The sequence below is a fragment of the Enoplosus armatus genome, chromosome 8, assembly GCF_043641665.1.
Source record: "Enoplosus armatus isolate fEnoArm2 chromosome 8, fEnoArm2.hap1, whole genome shotgun sequence".
NCBI lineage: Eukaryota > Metazoa > Chordata > Actinopteri > Centrarchiformes > Enoplosidae > Enoplosus > Enoplosus armatus.
In genome coordinates this window covers 21,138,439-21,164,774 of record NC_092187.1, presented here as the reverse complement: position 1 = coordinate 21,164,774, position 26,336 = coordinate 21,138,439, and the positions used below count along the sequence as shown (strand labels likewise).

Genomic DNA, 26,336 nt, shown 5'->3' with positions numbered 1-26,336 from the left:
ATACAGTAGCGCACCGCAATATACCTCTAAGTTTTATCCTCATGAAGGAGCTCCGTCCTGGTTGAGTTTGGGAGATGGGAGTACACAACATTGCAGACCAGGTAGGCTGAAAGAAAGCGCTCCGTGTTTGTGCTGTGGCGCAGTCTATTTGCTGGGAAATACCTGCTCTTGTGCGCAACATACTACGTCTTATTTGCGAAACGACTTGTTTTCATTTTTAGGTTAATGGAGGTGCATGTTTACTTAGTGGATATCGTAATCATGCTGATGTGATCCGCTGTGATTAGCGATGCTCTGCATTCAGGCGTTAACATACGTTGTTGCCGCTCTTGTCGAGGCCCTATTCTGGGTCGAAGCCAGCTCTGTAGCAGACTTAGCGAGCTACAGCCGTTTGGCTAGCTGACGTAAGTAGCGAGACAAGGGCCTGTAGGCCTCAGCCAGGGCTCAGTGTATTTGCTGGAAGGGAACAAGAATTGCATTAGGGTACTTAACGCCACAGTAAACGCACTAAATACTACATTAAACATCATAATAGCATGATATTTAACCATTTGACGGACTAGTTCACTGCTGTAAATAAAATTTGACTTGTTCAGAGAAATCATAGTGTGGTGGATCAACGTTTATGTAATTTTATGCAACGTTATCGTAGTGATAACTCGGCAGGTAACGTTAATTTCTGTACTGCAGCCTCCTCTGGTCCAGGCCATCTTCAATCGTAATGCTGAAGAAGTTCAACTATTATTGCACAATAAGGAGGATGTCAATGCACTGGTATGTATTTTATACATAAAGTCACAATGCAAAACGGGTCCATGTCATGAACGACTAATATCCGGTAAACATGAAATTTAAACGTCATATTCCCCTCTGATTGATCACATGTTTGTCCCACAGGACCAAGAGCGCCGTACGCCACTTCATGCTGCTGCCTGTGTGGGGGACGTCCATATAATGGACCTCCTCATTGAATCAGGTGAGTGAGCTGAATGCATCACTGATCCTTGGCTGTGTTCAGGGTTTGGTATCTTGTGTGTTAGTGAAATGTGGTGCATACTTTATCCTTAGCCATTGTCAGTTCACTGTGCAGCTGTATTCACCTCCAACATCCTTGTGACCTCTTTAAAAAAATGTTTGATGTTTTTTCTTTCTGTCTGCCAGGTGCCACTGTAAATGCTAAAGACCATGTATGGTTGACCCCGTTGCACAGGGCGGCTGCTTCCAGGAATGAAGTAAGCAATAAACTAATTTCCTTTTCCCATTTCAAATTATCTCTCAGTCAGATGACTTCATTCTCTAATTCTATTATGTGTTCACCCACAGTGATTATAGAACTCATTTAGATTTATGCACCCAAATATTGTGCTGACTGAAGGAAGCGCAGCAAACTGCAGCTATGATATATGCCTTAAGCTCTTGTGATTGCTTCCTTGTCCCCAGAGGGCAGTGGGTCTGCTGCTGAGGCGCGGAGCAGAGGCAAACGCAAGAGACAAGTTCTGGCAGACGCCGCTGCATGTGGCTGCTGCCAACCGTGCCACGCGCTGTGCAGAGACCCTGCTGACCCAGCTGAGCAACCTGAACATGGCAGATCGAACTGGCAGAACTGCCCTGCACCACGCAGCTCAGAGTGGGTTCCAGGAGGTGAGACTTGAGATATTATCTTCCTTTTTTAGGATTTTTCTTAAATTATGAGAACCTAAGAGTGGTTATAAATACGCTTTATGTATTTGTCTTACAGATGGTGAAGCTGCTGCTGAACAAAGGGGCCAACCTGAGTGCCATCGATAAGAAGGAGAGGCAGCCTATCCATTGTGCTGCTTACTTGGGTAAGCAAGTTTCACTGTCTGGCCAGTGCTGCACAGCACAACTTTTCATTGTCAAATCACAGTGAAAGCACCTATGGCAAGTTTTACTCAACTGAGGAGCAATAACATGGCCAAGTCCTTGCGTCACAATCTGGGGGTAAAAGACACCACATTCACTGAATGACTGACTCAATGTCTCATCATTGCTTTGAATGTGTCAAATTAAATATAATTCATGTTAGAGATAATACAGAAATGTTTTCTCCTTTTCTGTGTGTTTCCCATAGGGCATGCAGAGATTGTGAAGTTGCTGGTGTCCCGCAGTGCAGACAAGAGCTGCAAGGATAAGCAGGGCTACACACCGCTCCATGCCGCTGCTGCAAGTGGTCACATCGAAATTGTAAAGTACCTACTGAGGATGGGGACAGAGGTGAGTGATTTTACATTAAATAATTTTTTTCAGGTATTGATTTGTTTGAGTTTAGCCAAATTAAGCTGCCTTGTCTGGTTTATTAGATGTCACAGCATATAGCCATTAGTCTTTTAACATCTGACACTTATTTTAAGATTTCAAGGAATCCTTCCTTTCAGGCTCTAGGCTCAGTCTGATCTTGTGTCACATTTGTGTATTACTGTCAGATTGATGAGCCCAATGGCTTTGGAAACACTCCGCTCCATGTGGCTTGCTACACGGGGCAAGAGGCTGTGGCTACCGAGCTGGTGAACCATGGAGCTAATGTTAACCAGCCCAACAAGTGCGGCTACACCCCTCTGCACCTGGCCGCCGTCTCCACCAACGGCGCCCTCTGTCTGGAGTTGCTGGTCAACAATGGGGCAGATGTCAACCAGCAGGTATGAAATGTGCTGAAGTGTCTCAAATGGAACTATGCAATTTACACGACTACACCTTATTTGTTCCTGTTATTAGTAATCATGTAATTTGGTGTTTATTATATTTTCAGTTCCCTTAATAGTACAGATGTGGGAGTGCAATAAGTTTTGTTTTTGTTTGGTTATTATCATTTAGACGTAGTTAAGTTTTAAATTATTACACCAGATTTCAAACTGGAGATACAAAGAAAATCATGTTGAGAAGAAAATGTCCTAATAAATCTAAGGATTCATATGTCATTGATCATTCCTCTATTTGTAGCTTATGAGACCTTAAAGAGTATGCTGTTGCCCAATTTCAATTACACTGTCACAGAAAAAACATTGGTCTGACTATGATAGACAGTGTAGTGTCTTTTTAGTTAAAATGTTAATTAATTTTTATTAATTTGAATTAATAGCTGGCAGAGCTAACTACTTGTTAGCTGCTGCTACCTTCAGAAACACTGCACAGAAATTGTAAAAACATGCATACTTGGCTTTAATTGTTGTCATTAATCAGTGAATTGTGATTCTGAAGAACTTAGAAGACAAAATAATACGATTTTTATATTCTGTTTTTTACCCTCCACAGAGCAAAGAAGGGAAGAGCCCCCTGCACATGGCAGCCATTCATGGACGCTTCACACGCTCTCAGATCCTCATCCAAAATGGTAACGATGACCGTGTTATCTGTGGGAAAATGTTAGCACAGGCTTCTCTCTCCTCTTAATGGGTTTCTTTGATTCACTTCCTCTTCCCTACTTGTCTACTAGGTGGGGAAATTGACTGTGTGGATAAGTATGGCAATACTCCTCTCCACGTTGCTGCTAAGTACGGCCATGAACTGCTGATCAGCACTCTGATGACCAACGGAGCAGACACAGCCAGGTATCTGAAAAGCCTTAAGTGGTATTACTGAGTATAATCGTGCATGTGTTGTAAAAACAGTGAAGCGCAGCCTGTAATACAAAGAAGCACTGATGTATATGTGTCATGCTATCAGACAGTTGGGTTTTAAACGGGGTTACATTTTTAACATTGAGTATTTGTGTATTTTTGGCATTTTCAGACGTGGGATCCATGGAATGTTCCCCTTGCACTTAGCTGTGCTGTACGGGTTTTCAGACTGTTGTCGCAAGTTACTCTCCTCAGGTTTGTCTTTGTTAATAAATAAATGTGTGCACCCTGATTCACTAAATCTTCTGTATCCATGTTTACATACACTTGGACGTAGCTGTTACCGCCAGCTGTTTGTTCGTTACCCTGCAGGTCAGCTGTATAGTATAGTTTCATCTATGAGTAAGGAGCACGTACTATCTGCTGGGTTTGACATAAACACCCCTGACAACTTTGGGAGGACCTGTCTACACGCTGCTGCCTCTGGAGGGTAAGATGCAGGATCTGCTTTGTCACTGGAATATTAAATTGACTTAAAATGTTCTGTAACTCGAACTTAATTTACATCCCATGATCATCTTTCTTTACAGAAATGTTGAATGTCTGAACTTACTCTTAAGTAGCGGTACCGACTTGAATAAGAGGGACATAATGGGAAGGTGAGTTTACCCTCATTTTTACTTCAAATTTTAACGGTGATTGAAGAGGCATTATCTGGATACCTAAAACATGCAGCTATTCTGAGTGACCGTATTCTCTCTCCTTGCATCCTGCCTATAGGACACCGTTGCACTATGCGGCTGCTAATGGGAGGTACCAGTGCACTGTGACCCTGGTGAGCGCTGGCGCTGAGGTCAACGAGCCTGACCAGACAGGCTGTACTCCCCTGCACTACTCTGCTGCCTCCCAAGCCTTCAGCAGGTTGGGAAACTGGTCTCTCTCATTCTGTGTTCTCTCTGAAACACTAGAAGCGGCACAAGCCACCAAATTCTGTTAAAGTCTGGATGGAAGTCAGTTGTTGTTACAGAACAGCGATTGACTGGTAAAGCTGTTAAATTGGCAGGTGGATTATGAAACACTTGGTGAACATTGTTGACCTTATCTGTCTCAGCTTTTTGAGTTTTCGCTTGTTTCTCATAGGTATTCAGTTCAAGCTGTTAACAGTTTATTTTTATGTAAATATACTGGGTTCATAGTCAAATGGCATTCACTTCTGAGCAACAACAATTCATAGATAGCAGTGTAACTATCTAAACAACACACCTTCTGCACGTTATACTGACCTCAAGAAAGTTCATGGAATTGAAGCATTTCTTGTTTTTTCAGAGTTGATCGTCATTTTTCTGGGAACCATCAGAATGATGAGGATGAGGCGAAGGAGTCTTACTTGTGAGTTTCTTTCCCTTGTCTTTTCTCTTCCGCATATGACCATGACTAATGTGATTCAAAGTCACTGTAATAAAACCGAGTTTGTTTGTGGAAAACGTTTGTGCCGAAATGTCCCTGAGTTAAATGCTGCTTTTCTTTATCACCTCTCTACATTTTGTGCCGTCTTTTAACAACAGCTGCTTGGAACATCTTTTGGACAATGGTGCTGATCCATCGATGGTCAACTCAAAGGGTTACAGTGCTGTTCACTATGCAGCTTACCATGGCAACAAACAGAATCTGGAGTTGGTGAGTTTTTCCCATTTTCCCATTTTATCCAAGTTATCAGTCATATGTCACAAATATCACACGTTACACACACTCATACACATATTCCACTCAAGCAAATGTCACAAATCTGGTCCATGGTAGATTACACTCACTTAGGTCAACACATTTATTAATTCTGTGCTTTATTTATTCAGTTTGTGTTTCCAGAAGTAATTAAATGTTGTTTAGCCAAAAGGATTAGTTGATAGGGTCGTTTTTGTAGGCTGTGCATGATGAAAAAATGTTCAGGTATAGATTTTGATTGACATTAATATGTCCAGCATGTTGTGTTTTTACTTCTTTCGTCAGTAAATTAAATCCACCATTGTTTATTTTTTAGCTCCTGGAGATGTCCTTTAATGCACTAGGAGACATAGAGAGCAGTATTCCAGTCAGTCCTCTGCATCTTGCTGTAAGTCTCACATTTAGCCAACTCTCTGGGTCACCAGCCTCTTAATGTTGACTAAATGCAAAGTTGTGACTGCCCTTCTCTGCTCCCTCAGGCTGATAAGGGTCACTGGCAGGCGCTGCGTGTGCTGACGGAGACTGCAGCCTATGTGGATATGCAGGATGCTGCGGGCCGTTCTGTGCTCTACTTGGCTGCCCAGAAAGGCTACGCCCGCTGCGTGGAGGTGCTGTTGGCTCAGGGGGCCTCCTGCCTCCTCAATGACAACCGCCTCATGTGGACTCCAATTCATGTCGCAGGTATACTGCTCACTGCTGGAAGATTTCATGGCATAGCATTGTTTCTTATGGTTACCACCCGGAACAGAGTTAATCTTACGTTATGTTATGTTATGAATATATATATATATTTTTTATATATTTTTAAAATTCTCCCTCTTGTACTTTGTTTCACACCAGCTGCCAATGGTCACTCGGACTGCCTGCGCATGATGATTGATTATGGGGAGGAGGGGGATCTCACCAACGTTGCAGACAAATTTGGCCAGTGAGTTGTTTGATTGAAAAGCGTGGCTTCAGTTTGTATATTCAGCTTTCAGAAACAGTTTAATGTCTAAAGCTGATTTGATCAATGAGCTCACAGTTCAAAAACACATCTTTGTTGTCACTGCTGTCCCCTTCAGGACCCCTCTGATGCTAGCTGTTCTGGGAGGTCACACTGACTGTGTCCACTTCCTGTTGGAGAGGGGTGCCTTGCCAGATGCCAAGGACAAAAGGGACAGCACGGCTTTGCACAGAGGGGTAGGTCAAAAACACTGCATGTGGCTACATACTTTATTAGAGCATCAGCTACTCCACAAATACGTACAAGACTAATTGGTGAGTTTAAGTGTTGGTTAATATAGTAGATGTCAACATTGACTACACAAATAACAATTACAATAGACAACTTAAGTGTACAGTAGTTTAGATAATATACTTAAACAGGGGACTTGTTTTAAAATCTGCCTGATAAAGTTGAGCTGCTTCCAGCAAAGGAGTAAAATATTAACTGAAAGGAATGATGTTTAAGCTTCTTTTTTAAAGCCCTTTTAGCACCATCCGTTAAGGAGTCTCAAGGGTCAAAGCAAGAGCGCCCAGGCATAGTAGATGGCCAGTTTCCCGGATAGGTATTTAGTTTAGTCATTTTCAAATGAGATACAATAACACTCTTAATCTCAGAATAAGAAATTCCTGTCCAGGAAAGTATCCTGGATCTAAATAATGCTGCTGTGATCCTGAAGGAGGAAAATGATTTCTATCTTTTAAAGTAAAGAAGTTATGGTCGTTATTTTTCTCACTGTGTTAAGTTGTTGTTTTTATCAGTGGAGATTGTGTCATCGCCCCTTACTGGTCTTTTGTTCAGGCGGTGTTGGGTCATGATGACTCGGTGACAGCCCTGCTGGAGCACAAAGCTTCTGCACTGTGTCGGGACGCCCAGGGTAGGACACCGCTGCACTACGCTGCATCCAGAGGCCACACAGAGATCCTGGCCAGTCTGGTGCAGGCCACTATGGCAACAGACCCACAAGATAAACTGCTGGACAACAAACAATACACCCCATTACACTGGGCTGCTTACAAAGGTTTGCTCAGTTTGATCGACTGGAAATCCCTGAACCTGCAATCAATCACTGTAACGTGTGTTGTCTGTAATGCTGAGTGTGTTTGTTCTCAGGGCATGAAGACTGTTTGGAGGTTTTACTTGAATTTAAAACATTTATCCATGAAGAGGGAAACCCTTTCACCCCCCTGCACTGTGCTCTGTGAGTATTAAGTTGGCATATGCTCTTGTGTCTTACTGTGTACTTCTGTATATTTCTTTAACTAAAAGAAAAACACAACCTGTAGGTTTAGATGAAATTATTTCATTAACTCTGCTGTCTTGCCTGTAGGATGAATGGCCACAGCGGTGCTGCAGAGAGGCTGCTGGAATCTGCTGGGGTCCACATGATTAACACCAGAGATGCCAAAGGAAGGTGAGCGGGACAAAAGACTTAACTAGTTTATTTGGGAACAGCTGAGATTCAGAGAGAAAGCATGTAACGTAGATCCTTAAGAAATTGCATTGTTAAGCTAATATCAAAGTTATTGGTGTTACCTAAACCTATTATTTCTTCTGGCTTATCAAATAATCGGTCTGCCTGCCACGGTCCCTGAAGCTGTAACACTGATCATACAGTAATTGGTTGGGCCGCCTGTGTCTGTGCCCGTAGGACCCCACTGCATGCTGCTGCATTTGCTGAGGATGTCGCGGGACTTCAGCTGGTGCTTCGCCACGGTGCAGAGATCAATACAGTGGACAAAAGCGGACGCTCTGCTCTGATGGTAGCTGCTGACAAGGGACACAGCGGCACCGTGGGTAAGTCTTTTACCTGTTATTCTTGTGGGATTCTTAAGATAGAGTTGTTTTCTTGAGAACAAATAGCTGTTAGTCACAGTCCAGGCTTGAACAGGTCTGTTGTGCATCTCCTCTGACTATAATTGTCAGATCAGGAAAGTAAGTAAATGTCTTTGCATCTTGGTGTCATCCAGCCATCCTCCTTCACCGGGCCAAGGCTGACCTCACACTACTGGATGAGAACAGGAACACTGCCCTGCACCTGGCCTGCAGCAAGGTACGCATCACAATTATTCACAAGATCCTAAAGCTCCGCTGAGGTGTGCTGAGCATTAACACCATGCCTCAGGTGTAAAAATATTGCTCATTTAAGAGGAAGTGCTCTGAGTGTAATGAGGTACAGCGTCTTTGAATGCATTTTATTCACAGTTGTTTTTGTTTTGTCCCCTAGGCTCATGAGATGTGTGCCCTGCTGATTCTGGGGGAGATCCACAGTCCCACACTCATAAATGCCACCAACAGTGCTCTGCAAATGTGAGCTAGTAACATTTTTAAGCTACCAACAAAAAGGATTTAGGATGTTCTAATGTCAGAATTACAAACTAGTTGATGAGTAGGAGGTCTGCCAGCTGTCTCTCACACTCCTCCGTCATTCTCCTCCAGGCCCCTCCATCTTGCAGCACGTAATGGCCTGGCTACGGTGGTGCAGGCACTGCTGAGTAGAGGAGCCACTGTGCTGGCTGTGGATGAGGAAGGTGAGGCCGTATGCTTTTCTTCTGACTGTTTTCCGCGACACGACATAGTTTTAGATTTATTTATTTCCTGTCTCTTCGTCATGAAAGTGTGTGCAGACCTGAAACTGGCTTGGGATAGACGATCCATCCAATATGAATCTATTTTTTGTCAAATGTATGTTAACATTGTGTGGAAGTAGGTGTTGGAGCTTGCTAGCGTTTTGGGGCCAACTAACCAGCTGTAAACACTACACTGACATTATCAATGTTTATAAAGGTATATGATGAATTTCTTAGAAAACAGTGACCTACACTAGTGCTGCCCCCTAAAAGTCGATCATTTGAAAAGAAGCAACATGATTTTGTTATCATTTTTTTTTATCTGCGTCATTGTGCACAGAGCAGTGCAGGAGCAACAGCATGGCAGGCTGTAAACTTTATCAACCGAGTCTTTTCTCAAAATGGCGTGGCCACAAAACAAGCTGAGCCGGAGCCGGCGCTGACTGTCAGTGAAGTCAGCTAAACTGCTTCTGACCCAGACGCTGGTGCATCCCTCCTCTGCTGCCAGCCGGTGTGACTGAGTGTTCGGCTGAGCAGAAAGCTTCATGGTGTGCTAGGGTTTTAGAGCTGAACTCTGACCGGGATGCACACATGATGACAAATTTGATGTTTTAACATCACAGATGATGAACAAAGGCATTAAAACGAGAGACTTAAGGTAAAACATGAGACTAGTGAAGGCTAAGATAGAGTTTAGTGTGGAGTGGCTGCTTTGCAGATGCACTGAACCACTCCACCAACTCCTGAGGGAAATATCTGACTCTTTAGCTGTTAAATCCTCCACAATGTTCACCAGCTAGTAGCTAATTGTGCCTGTCTGCTGTTTGGTGCTGAGCAGATGGTGTACAGTGGGTTTTTAGAGCTTTTTGCTGAAAGCAGCTGCCCACTGACAGTGAAACGAAAAACAAAACAATGAGTTGAAAGAGACTAAAACACTCTGTTGAACTGATGTAGTTTTGTGCACTAATGTGAATTTGTTGTCTGTCCATCAGGCCACACCCCAGCTCTGGCCTGTGCTCCCAACAAGGACGTGGCTGACTGCCTGGCTCTGATCCTCTCTACCATGAAGCCTTTCCCCCAGCGGGACCCTTCCTCCTGCTCCTGCTCCTCTCCCACAGTCTCCCCCTCCCCGGGTCTCAACTTGCTGAAACACTGCGGCATCACCGCCGCCTGCGCCCCGCTGCCCAGCAACGGTCTCCACAATGGCTACGTCAAAGATCGTCACGGTGCACCGGTTGGCCTGGACGGGTGTCTGTCTGAGTGAGGTCACGTGCCCCCCTCAGTCAGCTGCTATCACCATCATCACCACCAGGGGGGGGACTCCCTTTAACATGGCCCAGAGGACCAGGAGAGCACCCACCCACATGTCTGTTCTGTGTATGTATGTGTTTGTGTGTCTGTGTGTGCGTGAGTGTTTGGTCTTCTCTTGAGGTGCAGTCAAACCTAATATGCAATTAGATCCCATTCCTCCATCTCCTAGTAGTGCTTACTATGTAGAGGCGGATTGCTCTACAAGGTCACTCAGATGAAGTGTGGCATCCAAAACAAACACTAGCAATCTGGCCATCTCTAAATCATTTAACCCTTTAAAACCATGTCGACATAATTATATAACCGACATCTAAGAGCATGGAAATCTCTGTATCCTCGACTGTCTTACTCTTCATATCATTCAGTATAAAAGTCATATCATGTTTAATCAGTTGTGGTGACCTTGTAGAGGAACATACAGCCTTCCCAAAAGAGTGATCAAAGAGTTTCTTTGTTTGTTTTTTGATTTATTTTTTTTCTTTCTTTTTTTGTTTTCTTCTTTAATTGTCCGTTAGCCTAGATTTTTATGAAGGAACCACACAAGGGAAAATCTAAATTTTGCTTAAGAGTGCAATGCTTGTGTACTACAGTACAATCTGAAATTAGGAAAAGGGTCACAAAGATGTTAATTCCATAGTGTACTTAAAATGTACGGCCTAGAATCGTTTGGCATTTTAAGATAATTTGGTAACGCTGCTGAATACATTAGCATGTCTCCTTCCAAAGGAGAGCCATGTTCGGGTCAGCATCGTAACATTGATTTGTTCTTAATGCTGACTTCATGTTTTAAAGATGCTAAATAAGTGTTTGTTAAGCTAGAATGTTTCTAAGCATATAACTTATGACCAAAGTTGATCAACACTATTATGGCTATAAATTATTTATTTGAGATGAACTGTACTGTATAGAGAAAGACAATAGATCTTGATATACCTCGTCAACTCGTTTAGCAGCTGCTTCATCTTCACCCAGGGTCCGTAGGCCTAATGTTCTCTTTTTGTAGGACTAGAGAACTACTGTAGGATAGTGACTGACTGAGGCCTTGTTTATTTCTAGATGAAGGCTTTACTAGTAATATCTGCCAACAACACCTCATCAAAGCATCATATATCTGAGCACATAAACGAACAAGCCATTTCAATTTATTTCCCATCTCTTTAACAGTGTTTTTTGGAAAAAGATTTCAGAATTTGAATGGCCTAACTATCGAAAGAGAGCAATCAGTTTTGGTTTTTAGGCACTCATGACGTTTTGTTTTTTTGTTTTGTTTTGTCTTTCTGAAGTTGAACCTGCCATCAGCGTTGTGGTTTTTACAAGCTCTCACTAAAGGAGTATTTCTTGGAGCTGGTGAACTAGTCTTAAACATCTAATAGCTCATATCTCAACTTCTCGGTGGTCAACTCTGATCAATTTGAACAGATATAGAATATTTGTCTGCTATTTTTATTGGGCAGTTTTCAAGCAATATTTTCTTTTGGCCTTTTTGTTTAACGTTATTGAATAGACAATCACTGTCACAAGGGCTTTTGTTTCCCTGGAATGTGTTTTGGTTTTTTTTTTGTTTTGTTTTGTTTTTTTAATTATTTCATGAAAAATTTACCTAAAGACTAAACGAATGGCTCTGTGTGTGCCGGGCATTTTACTGTCAGTGTCAACACAAATGCACTGGATTGCCTTTATGGCATCTCATGAAATGCCTTTTGACCCATGCCTTCCGTAACACATAATTTCAGTTGGATTGCGTAATGGCAGAGTGTGATGAGCCCTGAGACTGATTATCTTTCCACCTATTTGATAGCAACAGCATTGAACCCCAGTTGCACCATAGTATCTAGTGGAAAATAAATTGCCCGGCGTATCTTCGTATGACCTGGCATTATCAATGACGGGAGTTGATATCCCTTATAAAAGAAAATAGGGCTAAGTAGAAAGGGAGAGGGATCTTTGCTTAGGCCAATACCTGTTTAGATTTCAGGAATAGCAGAAATCCAAATATGTGCTTTTTTGGTGTTCATTTTGTTGTCTCCTCATCCCATTTCTGGTACTAAGCATACTAAAGATGATTGTATCGGACCACTAGAGCTGTTTGTGACTTTTAGATGTTATATCTATGCTATTTTGTCGTGTTTTTTTAGACCATCTGCTGGTGGTTAAATTACACTGAGTCAGATTGTTTTCATTGGTGTGATAACTTCATATCCACTGGCAATGAAGTGGCACAATTGCACACATTAGTCGACTGGATGAGAGATGAGGACCTAGACTAGGCTATGTCGTTAAATACCCCTGCGAAAAGTCTTTTCACGTGTATTTTACTTGATTTACTAAAACTGACGAAGTCCATTTCAGAGCAGTGATTTCTCAGAGTTAGTGTCGTAGATTCATAGTTGGCATTTCAATTGACCTCCATAACTGACTGAAATGAAATGGAACTAATTAGTGACCCCAGCTTTTCTTCTCTTGATCAATATATAATTTTCAGGAGAACAGTTATATTATTATTATTATTAATATTAGGGATAGGTACATTTTTTTTGTAATCTCAGGATCTGTGCTGAAGCAGCAGGCAGAATTTATTAATCCAATCAGATCTCGGCAGGATGAGTATGTCTACATTGTTTGGTTTTTTTGGGATGTTCCATAATTTAATTCTTTTTTAACCCTAATCCCTCAGCACTTAATTAGATAGTCAAGCACGCACTTTAGTACATTCAGGTTCTAAGTGTGCAAAATAGAGCAGATGTAATGTATGTACTTATGTTTACATGCATGTGTGTTGCTGCTGAATACAGGAAGGTAGGGTTGCAAAAGACAAACAAAGGCTGCAACAAAATTGTACTCTAACAATGCATTATTTAAAAAAAAACAAAAAAACAGTGTCTCTAAGTACATCGGGACAGTGTCCACTGCCCACTGACTTTTTTTTGTGTTATCTATTTCTGGGCAACAGGCCCAAAAGAGTGACACGGTTACATTACCCAGCCTACTGTTAATAATACAGACTTTAGCCTAAGTCACTTAAAGTCAGTCCAGTGATTCAACAGACACCTCAGGCAGGCTCCTCAAAATACTCTACATACTCTCTCTGCCATTTGTAGGTGCTGTCTGTTTGGGCAGGGATTTTCTTCTCTTGTGATGTCCTTATTTGACCAGTAAATGGAGCCATTGCCCCTGCAACTATACAAGTTGCGACTGAATCCTTTTGTTGTATCACAGTATTCTTATACATGCTTTTTTTGTGTGTGTGTGTGTGTGTGTACCAGTGATAACTGAGTGATTGTGCATGGAGCTAGATCACAATTTTGATATAGTAACGGTTGAACAAGTGGAGCATAAAACACTATATCTGGTGTCAGAAACGGAAAGCAATGAAAGGTCCAATTGTAGCAATAGAGAGTGTGTGTAATAGTGTGCAGCACAAATATTGCACTGCCATCCATTTAGGCCAATTCAGTAAATCATAGCATAAATGCCAATGGAAGATTTTAAATGCGGGTTAGATGTTATAATCTTTGGTCACAAATAAGGCCTGTTTGCCAAAACGTGTCGAGAGGGGGAAACCTCTCAGTAAAGCAGCAATGGATTTATGCATATGTTCAAGCAGTTTACAGTCTGACCATCAAATCTGAGCCATGAATTCTCTGACTGAAATGAATGTAGGGTCAGTTTAGAGCAGGACAATTTGCTTTCTCCCGACTTTAAACTGTTGCTCTTCATTTGTCTTGCGTAGATATGATTATACAGGTAGCATGTAATAACCTAATTCTATACATATTATACAGTATGTGTAGTAGTCTTCCTGCATTAAGGGTCTGGATAGGTTTTCCTCTTTTTTTTTGGCATTATTTTTGGAGTATAGGCCTGCTGTTGTGTAATATCACTCTTCTTTCTCTATACATATATATATATATTTGTGTGGAGTGTAGCCTACAAGGTAAACGGAGGACAAGAGTTCAGATGAATTTAACATTCATGTTCATCCATTCCATTGAGATTGCCTTACAGTACAGTACAACAAGAGGGACAAAAAGGTCTACAGTAGACATGATCACGCATACTCATTAATAGCCTATATTTGACAGAAATGCACCTAAGCTACACCCATTTAGTGCCATAGAAACCTTTATTTGCCTTTAGTCATGAATCATACTTACTTGGTCAGTAACTTATTCAGAAGTAGGCAGGATTATTACAGTTTTGTGTTTTGGAGCTGCATGTCTTTTCACCAATTATATTAGTCAAGAAAAAACTATATAAATATTTGCATGGGATATTAATACTTAAATGCAAGTATTCTGTTAAAATTCGGTGTTGGTAGAAGTCTATTGTATAATTGGACATTTTCGAAGAATATAGTTAGTCCCTTTTGGTATTGGCAAAGCAATCCCTAGGTTGTGTGTTTGTTTAATGAGGTGGTTTTTAATGTGTGCGCGCGTGTGTGTGTGTGTGTTACCAGGAAAAAAAAACAAAAAACAGTTTTTGATGTCCAAAAAAATTATGGTATATACGGTATAGAATTGATTTGCCTCAATGGATGTCTCGGTTCTTACTTGAAGTAAATGGCAAATTTCAATTCAACTCTCTGATCCACTGTTGAGCCTTTTGCCTTAAAAGCTGAAAAAAGGAAATGATACCTGGTAGTACCTGATAAGTTGCATCACCTGTTGAGTTATGCTACTTGGTTGGATTGCTGGTTTTGGCTATTTTTGGTCTTGTAGACATCTTTGGGTGTCGAGAAGCACACAAATCAATTGAGGTAGCACATAGCTCAAGGTTGCCATGGTGCAGAGATTGTTCTGAGAGGTTAGGATATCGCCATATTTGCCACTGTGAATGAATGGATTCAGAATTCACTCGTAAACAATCAATTTTGGCTTTTCCGTCATCCAGAGCCAAATGACACTGGGGATAAAAGTGGTGTACCTCAAAAAATATTGATGGAAAGGAAATTCCTATGAAAAATGCTTGTACAGCTATGCTAACAAAGAGTTAAAATCTTGTGATCCATCTTGTTGTGGGTAGTGTAATTCTGCTTAAACCAGCCTAAATCAGAGATGTATCTATGCGGAAGTGTTAGATTAGTGTCGGCAGATGTCTCATGTTTCCTACCTTACAAAGGGGCAGCCAACTGCACCTTGTACTTTTTATTGGACCTGCAGTTTTACCTCATCAGTGATATTTTGTGTGACGACGCTGACATTTATCCTCTGTGATTTCTTCTCGTTTTACCTGATGCCAGTCGTGTAGATTTCTCTCTTACGGTGTGTGTGAGTGACTTTTCAATATATGCATGTCGAAACCTAAACATGCACAAGACCCCCTTTTTTTTTTTTAGAGCAGAAAAAAAGCATAGTTACCCTGTTTCAACACGTTTCTCTTCATTACAACCAACAGACGAGTCTGTTATCTGGTGCAGGTCAATATAGGATGAAGAGTACAGTCTAATTTTAAGGTGGGAAATGAAGGTAGCTATAAAACATTACCTCTGTAAGTCAAAACAATAAAATCTTACTGTATGACTAATGCTAGTTTGACCGCCTTCCCTGCCTGAACACTTGGTTATTAATTTCCCCCCCACCAATAAGACCTGTGTAATATCGAGCACAGTGGTGGCATGGTGCCTTTTATTTGTTACTACCGAAAGGTACGGTCTTCCATTTGTATTTCCCAGAAGCCTTATAATGGGAAAAGAAATTACACTGAACGTACACGACTACAGTAGATGGGCTCATATTCTCTCCGAGTATGTTTATTTCAACCCTATGTGATCTGAATTATAAGGAAAAAGCCTAAATAACTCCTCCTGTATTAGTCTGGATTTCATGATGCACTTCCAGTGACTGAGTGCTCCCTTTTGGGTGGCAGAACAAATTGCACATTACTGATGCGATTTAGGGCACATCAAACATTAAATGGATGGGGATCAATAGTACGAAAGCACAAATCCAAAGAAGGCACCTCGGGGCTCAGTTGGCTCTCCCAACACCAAGGAGTGAAAGAGCCTAATGACCAAATTTAGGCAAAGATGAGAGGAAAAAAACACCAGACTCCTCTGAGCGCAGAAAACATGAGGTTTGATTGTCAGTAACACATTAACTGTAGAAAGACCAAGAATTTCAGAGCTGCTTCTGATCATTCTTCTCAACTCTTTGGTATTCATCGACGATTAGTAACCTCACAATACAAACCAAGTTGTGAAACGATGCGGTACCTGCGTTCAAGATCAAGTTTAGGCAAACTGTTTGTTGTGACTGTGTTGCAAATTGATTGTAGAGATTGTTTTGTGTTATTTAGGGTAGAGTGACTACAAGTAGGGTTGAAGTAGTAGCTGTGTGCAGTGTTAATAATAACAGTGTGATCATACTATAGACGTGACATAACATTTGTTGTCTTACCACGACATTAAGGCATGAATCATCTTCTCTCAAGCTGACCTCGTTTGAAATAGACAAAAGATAAAAGTGCAATAACCTTTTGTTTATCATTGCTTCCTTAGTTGAAAATAAAAAAAAAATTATTTAATATGCCCTTTTTGTTAACACCAAAAGTCACTCATCTGTAGCAAATGAAGGATTTCAAGTGGTCCTCTTGTTTGTATTCAGAGAGGTGGCATTTGATAGTGGAGTGTTTGATATTCCATTCTTAAAACTGTGATCAATGTCCAACTTTAAAAGCTGCCTGCTCAGAGAAAGGACTGTGCACAAGTTGACTGATAGATTTGAGTAGGTGCATTTTTTTTTCTTCTTCTTATGGATGGACATGGTATTGTAGTTTGGACTTCTGGTTTTATAGCCGGTAGACATGTTCATTTGCATGTGTAGATGTGTATATGCATCCTCTTCCTCCTTGAATGAAATGTTTTCTCAAAAATATTTAGACCTGCTGTCAGTGATGTATGCGGATAAAAGGAAATATGAAATGCCTTATATTTGTTTTCAATGTTAAGCATTAAGGGTTCTTACGTGTCCCTCCCTTTTCAGCGTGTAGCCTAAAGCTTGTACAGTTAAGAAACTCATGAGATTTATATCTACTGTATAGCCTATGTGTTTTCAGAATTTGTTACTTGGAGGTCCTGTGATTGTGGTTCTAGAGAAACATTCCCCTTGGAAGTGCCGCTTGTTTTCACCAGCAGAGGATGTGTCTTGGGGGTGGGGGGGGAGAAATGTATTTACACGAAGGAAAACAAATGTTCAAAACACTTTCCAGTGTTTACTGTTGAACTGAATGACAGTATTTGTGCAGGTGAATTAAGGCAGCAATCTTCTGATCGAGCACCTTATCGACGTGCTCCTTCTGTGAGCCCACAAAGCTTGATACTCTAAAGCAGAGCCATATCAGAGAATTTGCCCATTAGGAGCCCCCTTGAATGTGCTATTAGGAATAGCCTACTGTAGGAAAGGATGTATACTGCATGTTCTGTGACATTTTAGTCGTGGTTGTCCCTTTTTCATGTTTTTATTTTTAGTCCGCTTCACTGTAGATGTTGCCACCTCATTGCAACTCACAAGCTATTAACAATCCTCTCACAACTGGACTTAAAGCAGGCATTGATCTGCTGCTGAGGCAGCCTTAATTCATTGCAAATTTAAGAAAAAAGATGATAGATAATGGCTGCCTGTTTTACTTTGAGTGGCTTATCTGGGGAAATACAAAGGAGCCCTTGTCATGAGGGGAAGGACTCTGAATCAGGGCATGTGATGAGTTACAATCAAATAGTTTCATAGTGCACCTTCACAAAAAAGAAAAAAAGAAAAAAAAGTTGGCTCGTCTGCCCGACATTCCAAAGTTGATGATTTCATTTTCCACAGTCCTGTCCCACTGATTGAGGAAATCTTTTTGCTTTGCTGGTGAATGAAGTGGGCATGTGTGTCAATGACAGGGTTCCCTATTTAGCCTAACGCTGATTACCTCATTTACAAATCTGCAAATATACTATTCTACTGTGTGTAAAGGAGTCAATGCCATCACCAGCAGCGTGGTCTCTAGACCTGTGATGACAACAGGACCAATGAAGTTACTCTGTTGAAATTAGCCAATTTAGAAACATGACCAGTCTGGATATATAGGGTTAAGACACGATTAAAACATCTTTGTAAGGCAGATTGGGCCTCTAAGATTTCTTCAGTTAGTAAATCACCACAGCTGCTACACCGGTCTGCTTCTGGAGCTATGAGGAGATTTTTGCGTGATGTCCTAATTTGTTGGTCAAATCGATATTGCACATTATTTTACAAAATCAAAGTGAAAGTGGTAACATTACAGTTGTTACACGCCGCTCCTTAAACGCGACTGGAATAGCAACTGTTGGCACTAGCGTGGTTCAAGAAGTCGAGCCGAAGCCTGGTGTCTCTCACGATTATTTAAGTGAACTATCATGTTAGCATCACTTGCTGTTTTTCAGTAGCATTTCTCCTACCTCCTTGTTTTGCAGCCTTGAGTATTGTTTGTCTCTCCACCTGTTCTGACTTCAACAAAAAACAAAAAAAAAAAGTCTATTCACAGTACGGGAATACAGATTTATCATAAGCAATGGTAGTTATACATAAAAAGTGTGCTTGGTTGTGCTGTATGTGTATATGTCTATTTGACGTTGAAAAAAAATATTTATGAGAAGCATTTATACGACAAAATACCACTGGAATGTGAAGCCAGACAATGTTATGATGCAGATTATGATGATAGTCTATCCCCTTTAACATTCAGTGGCGAATGGTCAGAGGATTCATCTTTTTGAAAATAAGCAACCATTGCATTGGCTTTTTGTTGACACCATCTATTTCTTTGGTTTCCTGTTGTGCGTATAGTTTCCTGTCTAGCCGTATAGTACACATTATTTCAACGTTTACAGCTTCATTCTGGGTCAGCCATCGATTGCCCTGCAGTTGTTATGATACCACAGGTTGTCACAAGGAAGATAGTAAGGTGGATTTGTAATTCTGTATGAGGGCGAGTTTGAGCCCCTCGAGCCGTATGCCTTCGAATCCATCTGTCCACTCAAAACCAAATTCTGCTACATAGGCGTCTGTCTCCACACTGCCCTGATATTTTACATTCAGTTTGACTTCAAGGGGTACATGACAAGGTGAAAGGTTTGAGGTTTTCTGACCAGGTACCCCCACCCACCCACCCATGCCTATCCCAGGACAGGACCAGCCCCACTTCCCGTCACCCACCCACTGTCTCACCTAAACCTCAAGCCATTCATTTTTCTGTTTTTGTTTTTTCGATTCAATGCAATCCTGAAAGCACTTTGCCTTGTTATTCCTTTGTGTGAACATGTGAATGATAATTTGTTACAAAAATGTTAAATATGTAAAAGATCATTCACTGTTTTGGAAAAACCTGCATCTGTCTTTCTGACGTTAAAAGAAAAAAAAAAAAAAAACAATTTAGTGACATTAAACCTGAATCTATTTTATAAAATGTTTGCTGCAGCCAATTGGTCTTGTCATTCAGTATTGTGGCTTAGGGTTGTTTGTGTTCAATAAAGTGCTATTGCTAAATATTTCCTGAGTCTGGCGTTATTTGTTGACGATCAGTGTTTCAGGTCTCATATTCACATGTTTTATCCAGAATTAGTTATGCTGAATCCACTGAAATGTCTAGGAGTTATAGGAAGCTGAATACAGAAAAAGTTTCTACGTCTTTCTCTAAAAAAGTTTTAATTTAATTTTAATTTCAGTGTGAAAATGTCACAACTGAAAGAGGTTTGTGTTTCATCGACTCAAATGAGGAAGATATGATGAAGCAAAGAAAATAACTGGATTGGATTTACCAAAGGAGTGTGTTTTTTGCAGCACCTCATGTAGTAGTGCTGCAGGGCGTGTTTCTGAGAATTACACATTTTAATCAGTAGGATTATTTATCAACATGCGTATAGGATAGGATTACAAAAACACTAGTTGCATTACATACTGAGGCAATGGAAAACATCAACAAAAGGTCAGAATGAGTTATACAAGAAAGAAATGTAAATATTACAGTAACTAGTTGGACGTTAGCTGTACTAACATTACCACTGCCTGGGGCTGGATTTTAGTTTAAACACAACCACATGGTCATACAATGTGAAGACGTTGGTTTTTGGCGGTGTTGGAACATGCAATCACACTGGTAGTGAGTGATGACTCATGTTTTCAATGTGCTCCTCCTCCTGTTAAACCATATTCCCACACACTCTGCATGCTAGCTGCTGTTCATTTCCTTCCTGTTTACCTTCTGACACATACAGAGCATTGGAAGAATGCATGGCTGAGAGAGAGACATTTCATACATTTACATTTTGGGGCAGGCCAAATCTGATGTATTGGAAATAATTAAATCATTGGGAAATATATACATTATTTCCACATTTCATTCAGATACCCACATGGAGTCATACTTGTATTCATCTACTGATACATGACAGTCGGATTTAATAATCGAATCTTTTATTTTCAAAATAAGTTTTATGTCATGAATACAACAAATTGTAATTTCAATTTGTTTATCATTGTTTAATGTTTGGAGTAAAACAGATAGATAGATAGATTTTACGGACCAATCAAAAGCTGTTGTACGTCATGACGTCCTCACCCGCCTGCGTAGCGACGAAACAGAAGTGTAGGATGTATCGTTAGCACAGGACGTGGCTAGCGAGCTACTAGTTACAGTAGGACGTCCGAAAATACACAAACATCGTGATTAGGGTCTGTGTTACTTCATGTTCAAGTAAGTATATCATCCCGTTATAATGTTTTCCTTTAATGTGACTGATTGTAAATATTCATATGTCGGTGTAGTTTGTCCAGACTGAGGTCTGTCTGGTTAGCTTGATGGCTAATATCCAAAGGAAACCAACGGTACCGTAGTCGCTACCAGTGCTATATAGTTAGCAAGCGTTAGCCACATTTAATTAATGACGAGCAGGCAGTACTGAAATATGAACTCAAGCATTGTGTTACTTATTCAAGATGACACCCGTTTAGCTCATTATAAACGCGAAGGCACTGCGATTTAGCGCATTGTTAACAGCGACAAACATCATACACGTAGCTAGCGTTAGCATGGAGCGTTAGCTTGCTTGCAAGGCATGCTGAGTGCGATTGGAGGAAAAGGATCTGTAAATCGCCTCCAGACCGGTATGTGCTGCTTTCACTGAAATTAGGTCAGCCACCAGTCAGCTGGGACAACAGGATGCTCTCCTCAGATGTTGGAGCACGTCTGTTGCAGCTTCGCATGTCGAGGATAACGTCAGAAAACCTGACTACGTTACGGATCAAGGATATCAGTTTAGGGCGATCTGTATAAATATGGCTGTGTGCTCCAATTTCTTGAGTCATTGTGCCTTTACATTGATCTAAGAATAAGACTAAAGACTAATTTTTTAAACTTTTATAGAGTAATCCTAGTAAAAGTATAGTTTGTGTCTGAACATGACGAGAAAGCTTGAACATCACTGATCTACTCTCGACCATTTAAATATGTCTGTAGATGAGATTTATTCATTTTGTATTTATTATGTAAGGTTTGATTACATAGCATAACTCTATTTGATCTAACCACCAGCTCCCCAAGAGTCTTTTGATAACTTCATAACTGTGTGAATAATATCATAATTTTTTGCAGGGAGTGTTTCTGTCTCTTTCGCCAGACAGACTATTCCTGCCAGATATGACGTGTCAGCACTACATCAAGAGCTGAATGGAAGCATTTGAGGCCTTTTGTGAGTGAGGTAGGCTGAAAGTATGTGTGAAATATCTACAGTCATATATTGATGCAGTTAAGTTGTCCGAAAACCTAATTTCCTTGGTTGTGTGTTGCTCAGGAGGTTGTGGATCCCAGTGATGTACCATGGGGTACGACGTTACGAGGTTCCAAGGGGAGGTGGATGAAGACCTGCTGTGCCCTATATGTAGTGGAGTGCTCGAAGAACCAGTGCAGGCAAGTCCATGTCTGAAAGATTAACCACCCTTAATTGTATCAGCATTTTTCACATTTCTAATGTTTTGGTCTCTGTGTACTTCATTCCAGGCTCCACACTGTGAGCATGCCTTCTGCAATGCCTGTATTACACAGTGGTTTGCCCAGCAGCAGATCTGTCCAGTTGACCGCACGGTAGTGACGTTAGCTCACCTCCGGCCTGTGCCCCGCATCATGCGCAACATGCTGTCCAAGCTTCAGATCAGCTGTGACAATGCGGGCTTTGGCTGTACAGCCACACTGCGACTGGACCAGCTGCAGTCACACCTCAAGGACTGTGAGCACAACCCCAAAAGGCCTGTCAACTGTGAGGAGGGATGTGGGTGAGTGGCTTTCATTTGGCAGAAAATGTACACTGAATTCAGAGCTTCGCAAAGTGTAGCTAATCAGAACAGTTGCTCGACCAAAATGATTAATAATAATAATAATCATCATTTAATATACTATGGTTATGGTTTTGCAAAAATGTATATCCTGTCCTCTGTATGGTATGGTAAATCCTCTATTTTCTCTTCTGTTATTCTATCTCCCCGACTCTTGCAGGCTTGAGATGCCCAAAGATGAGGTGCCCAACCACAACTGCATCAAACACTTGCGGACCGTCGTCCAGCAGCAACAGACTAAGATTTCAGAGCTGGAGAAAACTGTGGCAGAGCATAAACACCAGTTGGGGGAACAAGTAAGAATATTTTCCTGCTCATTGAGTCTACTTTACAAGTCTAGTCCTGAAAAATATTGTTTACAAATGTCTGTGGAACCAGTTTAGATATAGCCAAGAGCATATTTCTTTTGCATAACAAACACTTTATCGCAATACTGCCGTAAAGAAGACCCATCATTGCGCCAGCTTTGCTTTTTTACACTGAACCAAACAACACCGGCATAATGCCCCAGTGTGTGCCCTGGACTTCCGAAAGCAAAAGAAGCGTGACATGTGACACAACAGCGTCGGCGTCCAGTGTAAAGTTATAACATATGCGTCGGGTTAGGTTGATCTCGTCCTGTGCTCGGAGGGTAAGGATCTGCTGGACCTCGTTGTCCCCCCAATTCGAAAACATTTTGGTTGCTGTGGGTTAGCTGCTAACTTCTTCTTCTTTTGAGTTAGCTGCTAACTGCTGCTAGCTGCTTTTTAAATCTCAAATTACGCGTCATCAAAACGTCACGCCCCTGTCCGGTCCTGCTGGCTCTGTTACTGTTACTACCCCTGCTGCTGGCTTAACTACGGAACAATAATGCCCCCCTGAAAAGGGGTTTATAATTCACTCTATATATCAGATGTTTAAGGTCTAATGCTGTTTGTCTGTTGTCATTCGGACGTGAGACCACACTACCCTGATATGAGAGTTTTGTCATGATACAGGTATATAAAGAAGGAGAATATTTTTAGAATTATCACCTGCCTATAAGGCACTGCTATTACGATATATATATTCTTAATAGCTAGATTGGAATCTGACAAAGCTGAAATGATCAGTATTTGTCAAAAGTCCAATAAACGTGACTTAAGGGCAGACTACTGGATCCAAAGAAATCGATAGAAACCTTTTATATTCTAATATGTGCAGCTTTTCAAGGCAGCCACCAGACTTGTTAATTGGAAAGTTATTACTTCCTGTATAACTTCAGGAGATTTTGTGAAATCCATTACTGAAGATGACGCTATTAATTTCCAGAAACGGGACATTCAGCTGCTAAAAGCCTACATGAGAGCAATCCGCAGTGCTAACCCTAACCTGCAAAATCTTGAGGAGAGCATCGAGTACAATGAGATCTTGGAGTAAGTGAAATTTCTTCTTCTTGCCTGCTTGCTATTCTATCATCAACTTGGTCTGCAGCTCAGTCCCTTATTTTCTGGTGGTTTTATCTCATCTTCAGGTGGGTGAACTCCATGCAGCCTGCCAGAGTGACACGCTGGGGTGGCATGATCTCCACTCCTGATGCGGTGCTCCAGGCGGTCATCAAACGCTCCCTCATCGACAGCGGCTGTCCTCTCTCAATTGTGAACGACCTGATCGAGAACGCCCACGAGCGTAACTGGCCGCAGGGACTGGCCACGCTCGAGACACGGCAGATGAACAGGCGCTACTATGAGAACTACGTTGCCAAGCGTATCCCTGGCAAGCAGGCAGTGGTGGTGATGGCCTGTGAGAATCAGCATATGGGGGAGGATATGATCCTGGAGCCCGGCCTGGTCATGATCTTTGCGCACGGAGTGGAGGAGATCTTATAACTGTACAGCTAGCTGAACTGATCCAGAGACAAGTGGGGACGTTTTGCTTGGGGGTTTGCTGTGACGAGTAGGTTTTTCCTCACTGGAGTGAAACCTCCTGAGTAAATCCGGCTTATTTAAAATAAAATCTTAAAAGAGGCTCACTCCTAAGCTTGATACCTATGCCTTAAAGTAAGGACAAATATAGTAATGAACCTATCAAATAGAAACTTAATCTGACTGATTTCTGAGATAAAAGGTGAGATGTGATGTTTACAAGGTTTATATTTGGTGCATTAAATGATCTGATTGTTCTGCTCCATGTCCTAATATAGTAATAAGCTTGAACCCCTGTTTAATGTCCTCAGTTGTATAAATGCTTGTAAATACAAATACTATATTGAATTATAAATGTCCTCCTCTTATTCCTCTCACTGTAATTAGATTGTGATTTTTGTTTATCTCAGTTCTGTTTTGTCAGCCTGTGTTACTGTCTGCAGGGACGTTGACTCAGAAGATTTTTCACGTGCTTGCTTTAGTATTTAGTTTCCTGTGAATATTTCACAAGACATTGTGCTTCTCAGTTTAGATTGTCGAAACCTTCTGTGCCATTTGTTTTATTTATTGTGTTGCCTTTTACACAAACATGCTTGAAGATGTTACAATTTGATGTATGGAAATCTGCCTTTTTCGGTGCATTTGAAGTTCATCGCAGGAAGAAAATTGATTTTGTGTTTTCTTTGTTGCCTCAGTTGTGTACATATATATATATATATATATATATATGTATAGTCTGAATGTTGGGTCCAGTTGAAGTGTTAAATTTGAAGTTTAACATTTGGGATTTAACTATGTATAATGAGTTTTATTTGACAAATCATATTGGTCCACATAATATCCTTCTGAGATCCATATGTCTTTTTCTGATTGAAATATAGACATAGATCTCATTCTTCACAGTTAGCATCTGTTCACTGACATGTCACTAAAAACCATGGCTTGGAGATTGTAAAAATATTTTTAAAGTCACTCTTATGGTTTTTTAGTGGTAAAATGCTTTACCATTAGTCACTTATTGCTGTAGTAAGACAAACAAGACTTCAGATGTCCGATATAAAAGCCCACACAAGTGCAGTAAACAGATACGTTTGGATTGTGCCCATTATTATTTTCCCTGGTAATGTTTTTATTTGTTTTGTGTCTGTTATGTACCGTGCTGTACAGACGAGGAAGTAATAAAAAAATGTCAAACTTCATCCCAAAAGAATGTGTTTTCTCAGTGGGATAAGGATTTCATATTTAGCATCTTAATTAGGAAAAAATGCAGTTCCTTCGTTTACCACACCATGTCGTCAGAGATCTGCAGGGGGTACATTTCTTAAGTTCACACCAGCTGAATATATAATGTAAAAACCTCAGTCTAGAAAAAATGATTGGTGCTTTTAAGAAATCAGGGCAGTGAGGAGATGTGGGATGTGAAATGCAGTTGATCCAGGTTAAGAAAATGAACAGGAAAGTTTAACCACAAAACTCAGAGGGAGGAAGGTCTGACTGTCCTGACCTGACTCACTCTCCTTTTCTCTGTCTAACCCAGACGCCCACGTTTTCCATGTCTGTTATCCCCTCTTGCCAGCCTCGTCCTCATTGTGGAGCCTAATCCCTCACCATTGTAGTCAATGGAATGTGAAATCATGTGCTTTACCAAGTACTGTGGCTATGTTATTGTCTACACATTATTATGTGATGTAGTTGGTTTCTAGAAGGCGTACAGCAGTCCCCATGCTAAACAACATGTCACCTACACCTCAGAATATCTTTGAAAATATGTGTCAATGACCTTAAAATATTTCTAAAAGCAACACATTCATATAAAATGCACAGCACATCGACTTGAGGCCTGTATGCAGTGGTGGAGGAAGTATTCAGATCCTTTACAAGTAAAAGTAGCAATACCACACTGTAGAAATACTTCATTGCAAGTAAAACTCCTACTTTGAAAATAT

At 41.0% G+C, this 26,336-nt stretch overlaps 2 protein-coding genes across 3 annotated transcripts; both read left to right on the top strand.

Annotated features, from left to right (window-relative positions):
- Window positions 1-27: 27 nt before the first annotated feature.
- ankrd52a (ankyrin repeat domain 52a) lies at window positions 28-10,497 on the top strand. Of its 2 annotated transcripts, XM_070909776.1 has the most exons (28): window positions 28-101; window positions 691-774; window positions 898-976; window positions 1,162-1,232; window positions 1,441-1,641; window positions 1,739-1,826; window positions 2,093-2,235; window positions 2,445-2,657; window positions 3,271-3,349; window positions 3,452-3,566; window positions 3,748-3,830; window positions 3,948-4,065; window positions 4,166-4,234; window positions 4,356-4,496; window positions 4,902-4,964; window positions 5,141-5,252; window positions 5,614-5,685; window positions 5,777-5,978; window positions 6,138-6,225; window positions 6,362-6,479; window positions 7,084-7,303; window positions 7,396-7,483; window positions 7,613-7,696; window positions 7,934-8,079; window positions 8,253-8,335; window positions 8,510-8,592; window positions 8,722-8,813; window positions 9,845-10,497. In XM_070909776.1, the coding sequence occupies exons 1-28, from the start codon at window positions 75-77 to the stop codon at window positions 10,114-10,116; spliced, it is 3,234 nt and encodes a 1,077-aa protein (XP_070765877.1). In that variant the 5' UTR covers window positions 28-74; the 3' UTR covers window positions 10,117-10,497. The 2 variants fall into 2 exon arrangements, with proteins under 2 accessions (XP_070765877.1, XP_070765876.1); XM_070909775.1 differs by lacking the exon at window positions 5,614-5,685 and having other exon boundaries at window positions 3,748-4,065.
- Window positions 10,498-20,777: 10,280 nt separating this feature from the next.
- rnf41 (ring finger protein 41) lies at window positions 20,778-24,647 on the top strand. Its single transcript, XM_070910940.1, has 7 exons — window positions 20,778-20,873; window positions 21,771-21,876; window positions 21,970-22,085; window positions 22,176-22,447; window positions 22,668-22,803; window positions 23,798-23,901; window positions 24,000-24,647. The coding sequence occupies exons 3-7, from the start codon at window positions 21,996-21,998 to the stop codon at window positions 24,352-24,354; spliced, it is 957 nt and encodes a 318-aa protein (XP_070767041.1). The 5' UTR covers window positions 20,778-20,873; window positions 21,771-21,876; window positions 21,970-21,995; the 3' UTR covers window positions 24,355-24,647.
- The last annotated feature ends 1,689 nt before the right edge of the window (window positions 24,648-26,336 follow it).